General features: G+C 43.6%; 1 protein-coding gene across 1 annotated transcript; it reads left to right on the top strand.

Annotated features, from left to right (window-relative positions):
- The first annotated feature begins 274 nt into the window (after nt 1-274).
- Nucleotides 275-12510, top strand: LOC138667275 (ficolin-1-B-like). Its single transcript, XM_069755529.1, has 10 exons — nt 275-386; nt 567-680; nt 952-996; nt 1783-1836; nt 1920-1955; nt 2077-2100; nt 8663-8787; nt 10919-11048; nt 11609-11743; nt 11898-12510. Exons 1-10 carry the CDS (start codon nt 311-313, stop codon nt 12149-12151), a joined length of 993 nt encoding a protein of 330 aa, XP_069611630.1. The 5' UTR covers nt 275-310; the 3' UTR covers nt 12152-12510.
- The last annotated feature ends 4405 nt before the right edge of the window (nt 12511-16915 follow it).

Here is a 16915-nt window from a genome sequence, read left to right as displayed (position 1 = left end):
GTTTTTATACCTTGAGATAGGCACTGGTCTGGCGCAGAAACACGTTAGTATTAAGAAGTTTTTTGGAATCGCAAGGTTTAGAATTTTCTCATCTCTACTAAACAAACAAGGAGTTACCATGAAATTAATTGGGGAGATATTTATTTTGGGTGGAGATACCTTTAAACGGTCACTTATTAGGCGCTTTGGTCCTGTCATATAGCAAATATTATAGTAAGGTGTACGACCTCACAATCACATTGTGCCTCCAGTCTGTATTGAGAAACAGGACAAAGCTCAGTTAGAAGAAAGTAATAGATCAGCAGCCATCATGAGGACGTCTGTCGGGATCGCACTTTATTCTCTCCTCTGCTCCGCTGTGTTCTCTACAGAAATCCCATGTTCAGGTCAGATCATTTCACCCTCCGATTCTTATATTAATCTGTGATTATAATACGATGGACAGAACTATGACAACCACTTATTATTTTACTTCCAAAAACAGAGGTTGTCACGCTGAGATAAATAAGAGATAAATAATGATTTACGATGGTCCCATTGTTTTGTTTTGGTTTTTTTTGGACCAGATGTTCCAGCTATTGCAGACAAATGGAAAAGTAGTCTGGACCTTTTGCAAGGATGTCAAGGCATTGATGGGAAACCAGGACCAGATGGACAATCGGGAGTGCACGGACCATTAGGTGCTCTTGTGAGAAAAGTTTTACTTCTATATATCAGATATAAATGAGGAGTACATGAGGCCAACATTACAGTGAAAATGGTCTTTTAACATATATTGGGTCGACATATATACATTAGGATATCACAAAATTGGTGGTCATTTCAAAGACGTTACACATTCTTCGCCATGTAGCAGAAGTAACATGGTAGTCCGATGGTAAGGATGGTTACCCTATACTTTTGACGTCCTGGGATTATATGAAATCATCTTGTTCATTTTTTTTATCACAGGTGATACTGGAAGTCCAGGAACAACAGGTCTCCCAGGTCCAACAGGTAAGAGACACTTGGATTAGAATCATCTACCATTGACCGTGAGAGGCGAGATGCTCCATTTGGGATAATCACAGTACAATGAAGGGTATTTATCATTAAAGATGTCTGCGCTGAGAGAAGGAGCCTTCAGTGTTCTCCTTGGCTCATCTGAATGGTAGGAAGGATGCAAAATAGTTGGGAGTCGATGTGATACAATGATTAAGGGAAATAAATAGTTCTGGAAAGAGAAAGAGATCCAGCTCAACGAAATAGTGAAAAATCCATAGTTTATTTCACTTAAAATATAGTGAAAGGACAAAACATCAGCATACAAAAAAATATTTTAAAACCAAGGTCAACGCGTTTCCGGTGACTAAGCACCCTTAATCATGAACTATGGATTTTTCACTATTTCGTTGAGCTGGATCTCTTTCTCTTTCCTGTTCGTCTACGCCCTGACACAGCGGTTCCGTGCTCCGAGCTCTTGGGAATGTCGGTATGGTGAGCTGGATTTTGTTTTTTCCTAAATAAATAGTTCTACATGTTTTCTATCAAGTAGAATCTGGACCAATATTGCAGAAGCAAATACCAGACTTCTGGATATAGACACGGGAAGTCACTGGACATGTTGCCAAAGGTGCAGATTATAGAGTCAGGGTGTTAGGTGTGGGCTCCACAGACTGCTGAGATATAAGGAATGACATCATCTTGATTTTGTTAGGAAGCACCAACTTTACAGAGTTCTCCCAATTTATCATTTTATCATTATGTTGAATGAATGATGTCCACAGCTTTTTATATTTTTAGGAGTTGTTGGTTTGGCTGGAAGTCCTGGAGAAGCCGGCTTTCCCGGAGCACCCGGTAATGTCTACTAAACGGATAAATATCTTTTGTACTTTTATAATTATTGTGATTAACCTGAAATATGATTGTTTCTTTTATAGGAGAAATAGGAAAAGATGGGCCACAGGGGCCCAAAGGTAAGATACTGAGTATCATATATCATAAATATAATACCAGGCTTTATGTGCAGGGTTCATCTACTGTTACATCTCACCCAACACATATTTACTGCTTGAATTTCTTATTTGCTCATTACAGGAGAAAGAGGTGACGCCGCAGAAGGTAAATTTAAAGAATCTATTTATTTATCTTTCTATCTGAGAAAGGTCCTCAATTGGACTGAAATGTTACCATCACTATGGGCTATTATATCTATCTATCTATCTATCTATCTATCTATCTATCTATCTATCTATCTATCTATCCATATATCTATCATCTATCTATCCATCGATCTATCATCTACAGGTGCTTCTCACAAAATTAGAATATAATAAAAAAAGAGATCTATTTCAAGTGTTTATTTGTGTTAATGTTGACGATTATGACTTTCAGCCAATGAAAACCGAAAAGTCATTATCTCAGTAAGTTTGAATACTTAGCAAAAAACTCCTGCAAAGGCTTCCTAAGCATTTAAAAAGGTCCCTTAGTCTGCTTCAGTAGGCTCCACAATCATGGGGAAGACTGCTGACTTGACAGATGTTAAGAAGGCAGTCACTGACACACTCCGCAAGGAAAGTAAATGTTGCATTTCATTTGGAAATCAAGGTCCCAGAGTCTGGAGGAAGAGTGGAGAGGCCACAGTCCAAGCTGCTTGAGGTCTAGTGTGAAGTTTCCACAATCAGTGGTGGTTTGGGAGCCATGTCATCTGCTGGTGTAGGTCCACTGTGTTTTATCAAGACCAAAGTCAGCGCAACCGTCTACCTGGAAATTTTAGAGCACTTCATGCTTCCCTCTACCGAAAAGCTTTTTGGAGATTGAAATTTCATTCTCCAGCAGGACTTGGCACCTAAATTGTGGACAGGATTAATTGATCTCTTCAATAAATTATTCAGCACTAAGTTCCTTAACTCTCCAGAAACAGCTTTACTATCAATATTCCCTATATTGATTTTTAAGGGGTGCACAAGGACTAGCTGTGCCCACTTTCCCTGGCCCGTGTTTTACGTCCCTGATGAACTGATGTGTTTGACATGCATTGCTGCTAGATTGTATGTAACTGTTGAATTATATGTGTATTATAAGATTATTAATGCCATGTACATATGTTATTTACTAGGGGACGTGTAGTATCCAATGTAGCCCACTAGAGAGGGGCACGATAGGAAAAGACAGCATTAGGATAGGATGATAGGAACTAGTTAAATTAGGAGGGGCCAACTGCATAAGGGATAGAGAGCTTCCTGCTTATAGTCAGAATGACCAGGGAGCCCGGGCAGTGCAGAAGGGCCTCAGAGCCCATGCAGGGCAGTTGAGCCATGTAACGTTCTACAAGTGAAGGAGCACAACTCGTCCTGGGCTGTTATGGACCTGGTGGTTAGGAGCACCCGGAACGACCTGATGGTTAAACTCACACAGGACAAGCTCTGGGAAGTGGGAGCTCTGCTGACCGCAACCCCTAATCCTATCACACAACTAGAAATAGCCGTGGAGCGTACCTAACACGACCTAGACGCCTCTTCACAGCCTAAGAGCTAACTAGCCCTAAAGATAGAAAATAAAGCCTACCTTGCCTCAGAGAAATTTCCCAAAGGAAAAGGCTGCCCCCCACATATATTGACTGTGAGTTAAGATGAAAGTCACAAACACAGAAATGAAACAGGTTTCAGCAAAGGGAGGCCAGACTTACTAAATAGACTGAGGATAGGAAAGGCATCTTTGCGGTCAGCACAAAAAACTACAAAAGACCACGCAGAGTGTGCAAAAAGACCTCCGCACCGACTCACGGTGCAGAGGTGCCACTCTGCATCCCAGAGCTTCCAGCTAGCAAGGCAAAATCATGATAGCCAACTGGACAAGGAAACAATGAACAAATAATTAACTAGCAGGGACTTAGCTTCTGCTGGAGTAGACAGGTCACCAGAAAGATCCAAGAGCGAACTGAACCAGTACAAGAACATTGACAGCTGGCATGGAGTAACGATCTGAGTGGAGTTAAATAGAACAGCCAGCCAAAGAATAAACTACGTCACCTGTGGAAGGAACCTCAGAAGCAGCAGCTCCACTCACAGCCACCAGAGGGAGTCCATGGACAGAACTCGCCGAAGTACCATTCATGACCACAGGAGGGAGTTCGAAAACAGAATTCACAACACTGGGCCTAAAGATAACGTTTGTAAGAAGCAGAAGAATGCAGGACAGCTGTGTCATGATGGCGGTCAGCTACTTAGGAAGATGCCTGTGTGTCTTTGGCGAAACCGGACAAGAACTCCTATTAGTCAGACTGGTCAGACAAAGAGCTGCATTACCGGGGACAAGGATGCGACCCAGAGGTGTTCCTAAAGAAGAGAGGGATAGCATATGGACAGAAAATGATGTATCTTGTGAAGTAACCTGTGCTGTACCTAATTGTGAACTGGACGAGCTGAGAATGGAACTAAGTAAAATCAATGGTTTGCAGTTGGGACCTGACTCTGTCTCACTTTATCTGGACTCTAAAGAAAGAAATTCCCAGCTAATCAGAGAAGACCCAGAGGGGCAGGAAAGCAGACAAAAGGGCACGCTATTGATGGGACACTGTATGCATGTGATGGAGGGCCATAGTGCGCTGAAGCAGCCACATTTGAGAGCCATGACGACAGCCCTGGCTCCCCTCACACATTTATACCATAAAAAAATTGAGTATTTTTAGCTGCAATGAGACAGATTATCCCCAGACATTGGAGATCAATCACCATTTCTTCTAAATTGGAATGGATTGAGGTGATAGATAACCTTATTCACATGGAAGAGCTCATAGTCTCTGACAGTTGACTTAACTTGGACTCATACGAATATATGAGAGCTTGGTTACCCTGGACATCATTCAGAAATTCATCTCAATTTAAAACTTGGTTAACATCGCCATTCTAGTGATGTTGAGCCAATAATATCACACTCAAAACATGCAAAATTCCCCTCCCTATACCTCCCTCCTGTGTTGGCCTTTGTGTTCCCCCTGATTCTTCCCTATGGTGTCTCGTCATTTGAATACAACAATTTGTTCACATAACATGGTACAACGTTTCAATACTTAGGCTTGGTTCCCATTGCGTTATGGGACCGCGTTAAACGGACAGCGTTGCACGGCGAAATTAACGCCATGCAACGCGGCCGTTAACGCGCCCATTCACGCTAATGGGAACGCGCTACACTAGCGCGTGCCATGTTCGGCACGCGCTAGCGACGCGCCGGAGATTCCTGGCGCGCCGCGGACGCTGCTTGCAGCGTCCGAGGCGCGCCTGCGGTCCGTTCCCCGCTCTCGCAGATCGGGGATCTGCGAGAGCGGGGACGTTACCGCGACCCCGAACGCGGCCCCATAAAAAACATTGCGTTAGCACAATCCGCTAGCGCTAGCGCTAAACGGATTGCACTAACGCAATGTGACCCTAGCCTAATTGTTGTACTATACATTCCATTTTCAAATAAGTATTCTCTGGTTAATATACTTACATTTTGTTGATTGTACCTGTTGTGCAACCTGAATTTGATTTTGATGTATGTTGAAATATCAATTGTTAATCATAACTTCAACAAAAATATATTAAACCATAAAAACAACAGTATCACTGTGCTCTATGGGGTATTGTCAAGAGGAAGATGAGAGACACCAGACCCAACAATGCAGACGAGCTGAAGGCTGCTATCAAAGCAACCTGGGCTTCCATAACACCTCAGCAGTGCCACAGGCTGATCGCCTCCATACCACGCCACATTGATGCAGTAATTGATGCAAAAGGAGCCCCAAACAAGTAAAGTGCATTTACTGAACATACATTTCAGTAGGCCAACATTTCAGATTTTAAAATCTTTTTTCAAGCTGTTGATATAAAGTATTCTAATATACTGAGATAATGACTTTTGGGTTTTCATTGAGTGTAAGCCATAATCATCAACATTAACAGAAATAAACACTTGAAATAGATCACTCTCTTTGTAATGACTCTATATAATATATGAGTTTCACTTTTTGTATTGATGAACTGAAATAAATTAACTATTTGATGATATTCTAATTTTTCTTTTGGCAGACCTTGCACTGTGTGCAGAGCTCTTATGAGTGTAGTTGTATCAAAATTACACTTTGTTCATAATATTTGAATGAGGCGCTACAGTTGGTGCCTTCAAGAGTGTATGGATGACCCTGCTTGTAATTATTGGCAGTCTTTGCACTTAGTGCATAGCCTTTATGAGTCTAGGAGTACCACTACATGACAATTTGAACATAATGTGTATGAGGCACTCCTTTATGTCTAATACAGGGTACCTCTTGGGTACCTAATTTTTGCCACTTCTTGCTTTCTTCATAAATTACACTGAAATTTCCTATTTTTTAATTAAAAATTAAATTTTGGTTTACTTAAATTAATTTTTTAAAATCCTTTTTAAATTTTACTTTCTATACAATTGATTATAAAGGAATATTTCTTCACATTTGTTTTCCTGTATACACCACTTTCTCGATTCGATTTTGAATGTTTTATTGTCAGTCCTTAAAATGGAGTAAAAGAGTGACACAATTGTTCTCAGCAGTGCTCTGGGAGTCAGAGATGTTTCCAGGAGTTTTCCCCATGCTGTTCTCCTTCCATTCAGCGTTTTTTCCATTAATTTCAACATTTTCACTGCCCCCATACCTCCTTGTAGGGTTTGCCTAAAAAATGCTCTAATTTCCCATTAACTCACATTATACTTCTTGCTTTACAAGTATCTGAGCAATAAGAATTGCTCGGTTTGAGTAACGAGCATTCCAGCATTTTATTGATTGCTCATCCCCATTCAGCACACGTCTCCTCTTGTAGGTAATTCACACTCTGCTCTGCACGTTAGGAGGAACGTGAAGCTACTTGACGTTTAGGAAGTTTAGGTCCCAGTTACCATCTAACAGTTCTTTGGTTAGGGCTATCTCTGTGGTCTCAGGCACCACTAGTGATCTCAGTGTCAGGATGTCTAGTCTGTACAGGAACCAGCAGTCTTAGTTGTTTTTTTTTAGTGTCTAACCTATTAATCCCGAGTGAGTTGCTACACAGGCAGAACGTAAGCTCTGCCTCCTGCTAATACAGTATCAGATGGTGGTGCTGAATGTTGCGAAGTGCTGAATAAGGTTTTACATATTTCTGCTATGCTAACCATCCCTTCCGCGGCGGTGACAGTGCCATCGCTGTGTTGGCGACTTCCTCCTCTGCTTTGTGTTTCCACTGAGCCCCCTCCTGTTATGACCTGGTGGTAAGGACAATAATGGACCTGGTGGTTAAGAGCACACGGAATGACCTGATAGTTACTAATAATATAGGACGAGCTCTGAGACGTGGGAACTCTGCTGACCGCAATCCCTAATCCTATCACACACTAGAAATAGCCGTGGATTGCTCCTAACGCTCCCTATGCAACTCGACACAGCCTAAGAAACTAGCTAGCCCTAGAGATAGAAAAATAAAGCCTACCTTGCCTCAGAGAAATTCCCCAAAGGAAAAGGCAGCCCCCCACATATAATGACTGTGAGTAAAGATGAAAATTACAAACACAGAGATGAAATAGATTTAGCAAAGTGAGGCCCGACTTACTGAACAGACAGAGGATAGGAAAGGTAACTTTGCGGTCAGCACAAAAAACTACAAAAAGACCACGCAGAGGGCGCAAAAAAGACCCTCCGCACCGACTCATGGTGCGGAGGCGCTCCCTCTGCGTCCCAGAGCTTCCAGCAAGCAAGACAAAAATCAAAATAGCAAGCTGGACAGAAAAATAGCAAACCAGAGAAAAACAAGCAGGAACTTAGCTTCTGCTGGGAAGACAGGTCACAAGAACGATCCAGAAGAGAACTAGACCAATACTGGAACATTAACAGGTGGCCTGGAGCAATGATCTAAGATCTAAGTGGAGTTAAATAGAGCAGCCAGCTAACGAATTAACCTTGTCACCTGTGGAAGGAAACTCAGAAGCCGCAGCTCCACTCACAACCACCAGAGGAAGCCCATGGACAGAACCGGCCGAAGTACCATTCATGACCACAGGAGGGAGCTTGACAACAGAATTCACAACACCCTCCGTCAGTTGAGGGCGCCTTCAGTAGTGCATCTATCAGAGTGTGCTTGTATTTCCACATTTTCTGATCTCGTGCTAGTGACTGAAGTAAGGATGACATATTGTGCTCTTAGTGGCCACCCAGTAATCAGCACGTAACAATCCCACCAACTCAGCGGTCATTGCGCAGGCACAGCAGCATGTATTGCCTCATGTGTGCCAGGCTGCCCAGAGGCAACGACAGGCTGTCCTTGGTGGGAGGTGTATCGTCTGGGTCCTCTGCATCCCTCCAGCCATGCTCCAGTGAAGTCCATGCGCTGCTTAGAGTGTTATCCTGCTGTGAACGCGGTTGTTCCTCCTTCTCCTCATCCTCCAAAACTGTCCCCTGTGTACCTGGCTGCTGTTGGTACAGGAAACCAACCTCCAAGACATGTGTGGACGCCTGGCCTGATAATGGCATGAATGGCCCGAGCTCCTCGTCCTCTTCCTCCTGTGCCACCACCTCATCCATAATTGCCTCATCAACAATACTTAACTAGATAGACTGAAAATTGTTTTCCTGCTTTGTCAGCAATTATTAATAGTATTAATCTGTCAAAGTTAAAGATGATTTCTTTTTTTGTTTTAGGTCCTAGGAACTGTAGAGACTTAAAAGATCTAGGATTGACTCTTACTGGATGGTATTACATATATCCAGATGGAAGTCCAATGAGAGTCATGTGTGACATGGAAACCGATGGTGGGGGATGGATTGTAAGTGCAAGGGGGATGTTCAGGTTTGGCCGAACAGTTACAAAAAGTTTGGGTTTGGATACCAGAACAGTACCCGGACCCAAATCCGAACCCCATTCACTTGAATGGGGGGCCCGAACATCCAGCGTTTGCCACGCTGTCATGTGCATGATAGCGCAGCAAACACCGCTTCTGATTGCCGGTGAAATCATCATCGCTGGTCAGAGAACCGCGGTTCCCATACTGTCAAAAGACACCGTGAGCTCGCAACTGTGATCAGAGGTATGAAGATTACCTCCGGTCTTTGGTGTCGAGACTACTGATCCCATTAGCCTACGCCTGCTGCCGCTAATAACAGTGAGAGTAGGAGCGGCTGATGGGAGGATTCATCAGCCGCTCTTGCGCTGTAAATAAATAATTTAAAAAAACCCTGCATGGGTTCCCCTGTATTTTTGATAACCAACCAGGCAAAATTCACAGCTGGGGGCAGCAACCCTCAGCTGTCAGCATTAGCTAGGTTGGTTATCAAGAATAGATTTATTTAAATAAATAATTTTAAAAAATGGCGTGGGTCCCCCCATTTTTGACAACCAGCCTTGATAAAGCAGACACCTGGGGGCTGGTATTCTCAGGCTGGTAAGGGGCTATGGGTATTGGTCCTCCAGCCTAAAAATAGCAGCCTTCATCCTCCCAGAAAAGGCACATCTATTAGATGCGCCAATTCTGGTGCTTTGCCTGGCTCTTCCCACTTGACCTGTAGCGTTGGCAAGTGGGGTTCATATTTGTGGGGTTTATGTCACCTTTGTATTGTCAGGTGACATCAAGTCCACGGGTTAGTAATGGAGAGGCGTCAATAAGACAACTATCCATTACTAATCCTATATCACAGCTCACCTCCTCCTCCTGTACAATAACTGATAACACCTCTATATACAGTAGATAACACAGGATCCACCATTCACAATAGGTGATGTCACAGCTTACCTCCTCCTCCTGTACAATGACTGATAACACCTCTACATACAGTAGATAACACAGGATCCACCATTCACAATAGGTGATTTCACAGCTCACCTCCTCCTCCTGTACAACAACTGATAACACCTCTATATACATTAGATAACACAAGATCTACCATTCACAATAGGTAATGTCACAGCTCTCCTCCTCCTCCTGTACAATGACTGATAACACCTCTATATACAGTAGATAACACAGGATTTACCATTCACAATAGGTAATGTCACAGCTCACCTCCTCCTCCTGTACAATGACTGATAACACCTCGATATACAGTATATAACACAGGATCCACCATTCACAATAGGCAATGTCACAGCTCACCTCCTCCTGTACAATGACTGATAACACCTCTACATACAGTAGATAACACAGGATCCACCATTCACAATAGGTGATGTCACAGCTCACCTCCTCCTGTACAATGACTGATAACACCTCTATATACAGTAGATAACACAGGATCCACCATTCACAATAGGTGATGTCACAGCTCACCTCCTCCTCCTGTACAATAACTGATAACACCTCTATATATATTAGATAACACAAGATCTACCATTCACAATAGGTAATGTCACAGCTCACCTCCTCCTCCTGTACAATGACTGATAACACCTCTATATACAGTATATAACACAGGATCCACCATTCACAATAGGTGATGTCACAGCTCACCTCCTCCTGTACAATGACTGATAACACCTCTATATACATTAGATAACACAGGATTTGGCATTCACAATAGGTGTCACAGCTCACCTCCTCTATCTCCCTTCACAGTGACATTTCCTCTGTTAGAGCATTATCATCAAATAAATACTTCAGTAACTGTTGTGGGATCCGAGTCAGTCTATTGCTATATTGCGGAAGAACAGGAGGTATGAGTCCAGTATTCAGCCCAGTGAAAAATGTATAAATTGCTATTTTTTTGTATAGATGGTTTAGAAGAAAGATAAGATAAAAAATTTATTTTAGAATAAAAACTGCTTAGGACAATAAGTCATTTTCTGATTATATCTTACCATCTAACTAGGACTAGGTGGGAGCACATCACACAGCCTCACTACCAAATGAAACACCCTCTCATGGATCTTCACCAGGGAATCTAATCCACGTCTTATCTTTGCAGGTCTTCCAGAGGCGATGGGATGGTTCTGTAGATTTTAATAAAAACTGGGACTCCTACAAGAAAGGATTTGGGAATCAGTGGAGTGAATTTTGGCTGGGAAATGATAACATCCATTTATTGACATCCACAGGTAGAGCTCCATTCATAATCATTGTATGGATATAAGAATAAAGATTTATCTATTACCTTACACCCACAAACCTTCAAAGATCTTATTTTTGGAAACCAAGTGTAGAGGATAAATGAGACTAAAGTAGCACTGCCCTAAAACTGCTTCAAAACAGATCCACATTGTGTCCAAATAATACCAGTATAGAGTGTGAAATAGCAGAATAATACAGTGCAGTGGTTAGTGGGTAACCATTCTTTATATAATACTGCCATAATAATGCTCTACGTGGTGCCTAAATAAAACTACTGCTATGTATTACCCTGACCCTATCACTAACCAAGTACATAGCCCTAACCCTACCCCAAACGTTAGCCCTGTTCCAAACCAGCTCTACCCCTTACATGTAGTGCTATGTATTACCCTGACCCTATCACTAACCAAAGCCATATTCAATAAAAGGCAAGGTATTGCGTAGACACCACATTACTCAATGTTAGACATGTGCCAGAGACATGACATTATTTGACAGTGACATGACTGCCGACGTTCTGTTGTAACACATACGTGTAAATTCACAGGTAAATTCCAACTTCGAGTCGACTTAGAAGACTTCGATAAAAATCGTGTGTATGCCACATACAGCGACTTCCGAATAGGAGGAGAATCAGATCAATATCCTTTATATGTGGGGAATTACACTGAAGGAACTGCAGGTAATATTCTTATACTCCGGCATCTGATAATCTAAAAATCAAGATATTTGGAAACCCACAATATGATAAGGAGAGAGCCCTAATCCCAAGGCTTCTCCGCTCAGTAAATACCTAACACTATTAATCTCTCCTCTACTTTTCCATTTCTTCACAGGGGATTCTCTGTCCTTGCACAGAAACAAAAAGTTTTCTACCATCGACAATGATAATGACTTCAGTAGAGCAGTCAATTGTGCCAAATTATATTCTGCTCCCTGGTGGCATACTGCTTGCTTTGATTCCTCCCTGAATGGGGAGTATCTACAAGGGGAGCACAATAAAAAGGGGGGGATCGCTTGGTCAACCTTTAAGAAAATTAATTACTCACTTAAGTTCTCAGAAATGAAATTTCGGCAAGCTATTGAGTAAAGAGTCATGAAGGAGACAATGTGAGAAGATAGACAATGTAAGGCCAGTCTGCATTATAACTGGACGCTCGGACCCCACCTGATTCCACCAAAGACCGCAATTGAGATCTGAGCATGGTTCAGGAGAATGGTGGAAGGTGTTATACATAAGAAAACAAAATGGTGGTCACATTAGGATCTTAATATTAAAAGCATTATTCTTGATAATAAAAATACATACTGTGTGGAAATTATGCAGAGTATTTAAGGGGGACGTATGGGATTGGAAAGACTTGGCTGCTCTGGTCCAATAATGATTGTATCTTATCTGAGTCATCAATTGTCATTAAATGTAAGAAAATAAAACAACAAACGGTGATCATTGGAAAAGCAGTGATGTTAGCATTAAATTCAACATAAAGGAATCACATTTTGGAGGGTAAAGAAAATCTGCATATATTTAAATCAAAAGAGAAAAAAAATAAAAGTATACAGAATACAGACACTGCTGTATACGAAAAGTGCTGGGTTCCTCTCTAATGATTGGATAAGAGCGATCACCTGGTCTCCTCCATGGCACATTAACAAGAAAAGGACTGGGAATGTGACCACGTGATCTATCTGATCAGTCATCTCAGGGGGGCTCAGTATATGCCAGTGTGACGCCCCAGGGTCTTGGTTGTCACAGTGGCATTGCTTTCCTAATGGGGAGAGTGATGTCACGCTTGGAAGCGATGGAGGATTCCTTTTAACAGGTAATTAGCACATACAATACCATTCTGACTTCATGCCAGAAGGGGGAGCTCTACACCCAAAATCAGGGGAGCTGCTCTCTTTTTGAGGAGGAGATAGTTGCTAGGCAGTTGCTAGGCAGTTGGGAAAAGTTAGACAGTTGGTGCCGGACAGAAGACTGGAGCAGACTGAGGCAGAAGGACAAGGGAAGGAGCCGTTCAGCCTGAAGTGCTGTAGCTCCTACATAGTGAGATACAGAAGGAAGAACAGCCTTTAGCTAGCGTGCCGGAGAGCGAAGCACAGGAGAGTGACAACAGGGGAGAATAGCTGGGACTGGGCTACATCCCGGACTGAGCGCAGACACCGGTAGCCGGAAGACTGATGCTTTTGTGGGACTCTAAGGCACATAGCAGAAACCGGCAGCACAGCTGTGGATCGCCCCCAGACACAGGGCCACGCGTTTCGGTACCGGGCCTCTCTCGTTCGGTGCTGAGGCTGTCACGGTGGCTAGGCCCGGTCCGCGACCCTGCTAAGGGGCGTCCAATAAAGGTTGTGGAAAGTCTGTCAGAGGTTCGTGACGCCACCTGTGGTGTACGGTCAGGGTGACCGACGATGCTGTGGGGTCCGCTGGGGTGATGGAACGGCAGCTGGATGGTATACCTTCCCACAGGTGAAGTATGTCCCCAGGGCTTCCCAGTGGTGTAGGTGGCAATGGTGTGAGGTGCAGGCAATAATGAGGACACAAGGTTGCAGTCTCTTTACCTCTTTACTGAAGGCTTCAGGATCCTCAATCCAGAGTACGTTTAACAGGGCTATCAGAGACCGGCCGGTCCGATGGGCACATCCAGAGTTTCCTTCGCAGATGGAAATCGTTGCCTACCACTAGCGCCTGTGTAACATAGTAACATAGTTAGTAAGGCCGAAAAAAGACATTTGTCCATCCAGTTCAGCCTATATTCCATCATAATAAATCCCCAGATCTACGTCCTTCTACAGAACTTAATTGTATGATACAATATTGTTCTGCTCCAGGAAGACATCCAGGCCTCTCTTGAACCCCTCGACTGAGTTCGCCATCACCACCTCCTCAGGCAAGCAATTCCAGATTCTCACTGCCCTAACAGTAAAGAATCCTCTTCTATGTTGGTGGAAATGTTGGTGTGTTGTAGTCCTACCCTGCTGAGCATTCGGAATAGTCCTCACAACTGCTGTTCTCGTTCGTTCGTTCTCTACAGCTCTCTCTTTTTCTTTAGTTCCAGATGTTACTAGTTTCTCATCCCCCAGGTATATTTTGGCTAGGACGTACCCGTATGACGGGAAGGTGTTATGACCTGGTGGTCAGGACAATAATGGACCTGGTGGTTAAGAGCACACGGAATGACCTGATAGTTACTGATAATAAGGACGAGCTCTGGGACGTGGGAACTCTGCTGACCGCAATCCCTAAACCTATCAAACACACTAGAAATAGCCGTGGATTGCGCCTAATGCTCCCTATGCAACTCGGCACAGCCTAAGAAACTAGCTAGCCCTGAAGATAGAAAAATAAAGCCTACCTTGCCTCAGAGAAATTCCCCAAAGGAAAAGACAGCCCCCCACATATAATGACTGTGAGTAAAAATGAAAATACAAACACAGAGATTAAATAGATTTAGCAAAGTGAGGCCCGACTTACTGAACTGTTATGAAAAGATAATTCAGTACCACAATGGACATAAAAGTCAGAGCACATACAGTGATCTGACAATAACCCAAAAAACATAGAACGAGCTCTGAGACGTGGGAACTCTGCTGACCGCAATCCCTAATCCTCTCCAACACACTAGAGGCAGCCGTGGATTGCGCCTAACGCTCCCTATGCAACTCGGCACAGCCTGAGAAACTAGCTAGCCTGAAGATAGAAAATAAGCCTACCTTGCCTCAGAGAAATACCCCAAAGGAAAAGGCAGCCCCCACATATAATGACTGTGAGTTAGATGAAAAGACAAACGTAGAGATGAAATAGATTTAGCAAAGTGAGGCTCGACTTACTAAACAGAGCGAGGATAGGAAAGGTAACTTTGCGGTCAACACAAAACCCTACAAACAACCACGCAAAGGGGGCAAAAAGACCCTCCGTACCGAACTAACGGCACGGAGGTACACCCTCTGCGTCCCAGAGCTTCCAGCTAGCGAGGAAAAACAAATAGACAAGCTGGACAGAAAAAAACAGCAAACAAAATAGCAAAGCAGAACTTAGCTATGCAGAGCAGCAGGCCACAGGAACGATCCAGGAGGAGACAGGTCCAATACTAGAACATTGACTGGAGGCCAGGATCAAAGCACCAGGTGGAGTTAAATAGAGCAGCACCTAACGACTTCACCACATCACCTGAGGAAGGAAACTCAGAAGCCGCAGTACCACTCTCCTCCACTAACGGAAGCTCACAGAGAGAATCAGCCGAAGTACCACTTGTGACCACAGGAGGGAGCTCTGCCACAGAACTCACAACACTGAACAGACCGAGGATAGGAAAGGTTACTTTGCGGTCAGCACAAAAAGACCCTCCGCACCGACTCACGGTGCGGAGGCGCTCCCTCTGCGTCCCAGAGCTTGCAGCAAGCAAGACAACAAATTAAATAGCAAGCTGGACAGAAAAATAGAAAACCAAAGAAATACAAAGAGACACTTTGACCCCTTCACAAACAAGGAATTCGCACGAAGGACCTGGAACACCATTCTGACCTGCTTCACATGAGACTCCCAATCATCCGAAAAGACCAAAATATCATCCAAATACACAATCAGGAATTTATCCAGGTACTCTCGGAAGATGTCATGCATAAAGGACTGAAATACTGATGGAGCATTGGAAAGCCCGAATGGCATAACCAGGTACTCAAAATGGCCCTCGGGCGTATTAAATGCAGTTTTCCATTCATCGCCTTGTTTAATACGCACAAGATTATACGCCCCTCGAAGATCTATCTTGGTGAACCAACTAGCCCCCTTAATCCGAGCAAACAAATCAGACAGCAGCGGCAAAGGATACTGAAATTTGACTGTAATTTTATTAAGAAGGCGGTAATCAATACAAGGTCTCAAAGAACCATCCTTCTTGGCCACAAAAAAGAACCCTGCTCCTAACGGTGATGACGACGGGCGAATATGGCCTTTCTCCAAGGATTCCTTTATATAACTCCGCATAGCGGCGTGTTCTGGCACAGATAAATTGAACAATCGGCCCTTAGGAAACTTACTACCAGGAATCAAATTAATTGCACAATCATAATCCCTATGAGGAGGTAGGGCACTGGCTTTGGGCTCATCAAATACATCCCGATAATCCGACAAAAACTCTGGAACTTCAGAAGGAGTGGAAGACGAAATAGACAAAAATGGAACATCACCATGTACCCCCTGGCAACCCCAGCTGGACACAGACATAGATTTCCAGTCCAATACTGGATTATGAACCTGTAGCCATGGCAACCCCAAAACGACCACATCATGCAGATTATGCAACACCAGCAAGCGGATATCCTCCTGATGTGCAGGAGCCATGCACATGGTCAATTGGGTCCAATACCGAGGCTTATTCTTGGCCAAAGGCGTAGCATCAATTCCTCTCAATGGAATAGGATACTGCAAAGCTCCAAGAAAAAACCACAGCGCCTAGCATACTCCAAGTCCATCAAATTCAGGGCAGCGCCTGAATCCACAAATGCCATAACAGAATAGGATGACAAAGAGCAAATCAGAGTAACAGACAATAGAAATTTAGACTGTACCGTACCAACGGTGTCAGACCTAGCGAACCGCTTAGTGCGCTTAGGACAATCGGAGATAGCATGAGTGGAATCACCACAGTAAAAACATAGCCCATTCCGAAGTCTGTGTTCTTGCCGTTCAGCTCTGGTCAAAGTCCTATCACATTGCATAGGTTCAGGCCCATGCTCAGATAGTACCGCCAAATGGTGCACAGCTTTACGCTCACGCAAGCGTCGATCGATCTGAATGGCCAAGGACATAGACTCATTCAGACCAGCAGGCATGGGAAACCCCACCATGACA

This window comes from Ranitomeya imitator, chromosome 2 (genome assembly GCF_032444005.1).
Source record: "Ranitomeya imitator isolate aRanImi1 chromosome 2, aRanImi1.pri, whole genome shotgun sequence".
NCBI classification, from domain to species: Eukaryota; Metazoa; Chordata; class Amphibia; order Anura; family Dendrobatidae; genus Ranitomeya; species Ranitomeya imitator.
The sequence above is the reverse complement of the archived record's forward strand: the minus strand, read 5'-3'. Positions and strand labels throughout refer to the sequence as shown.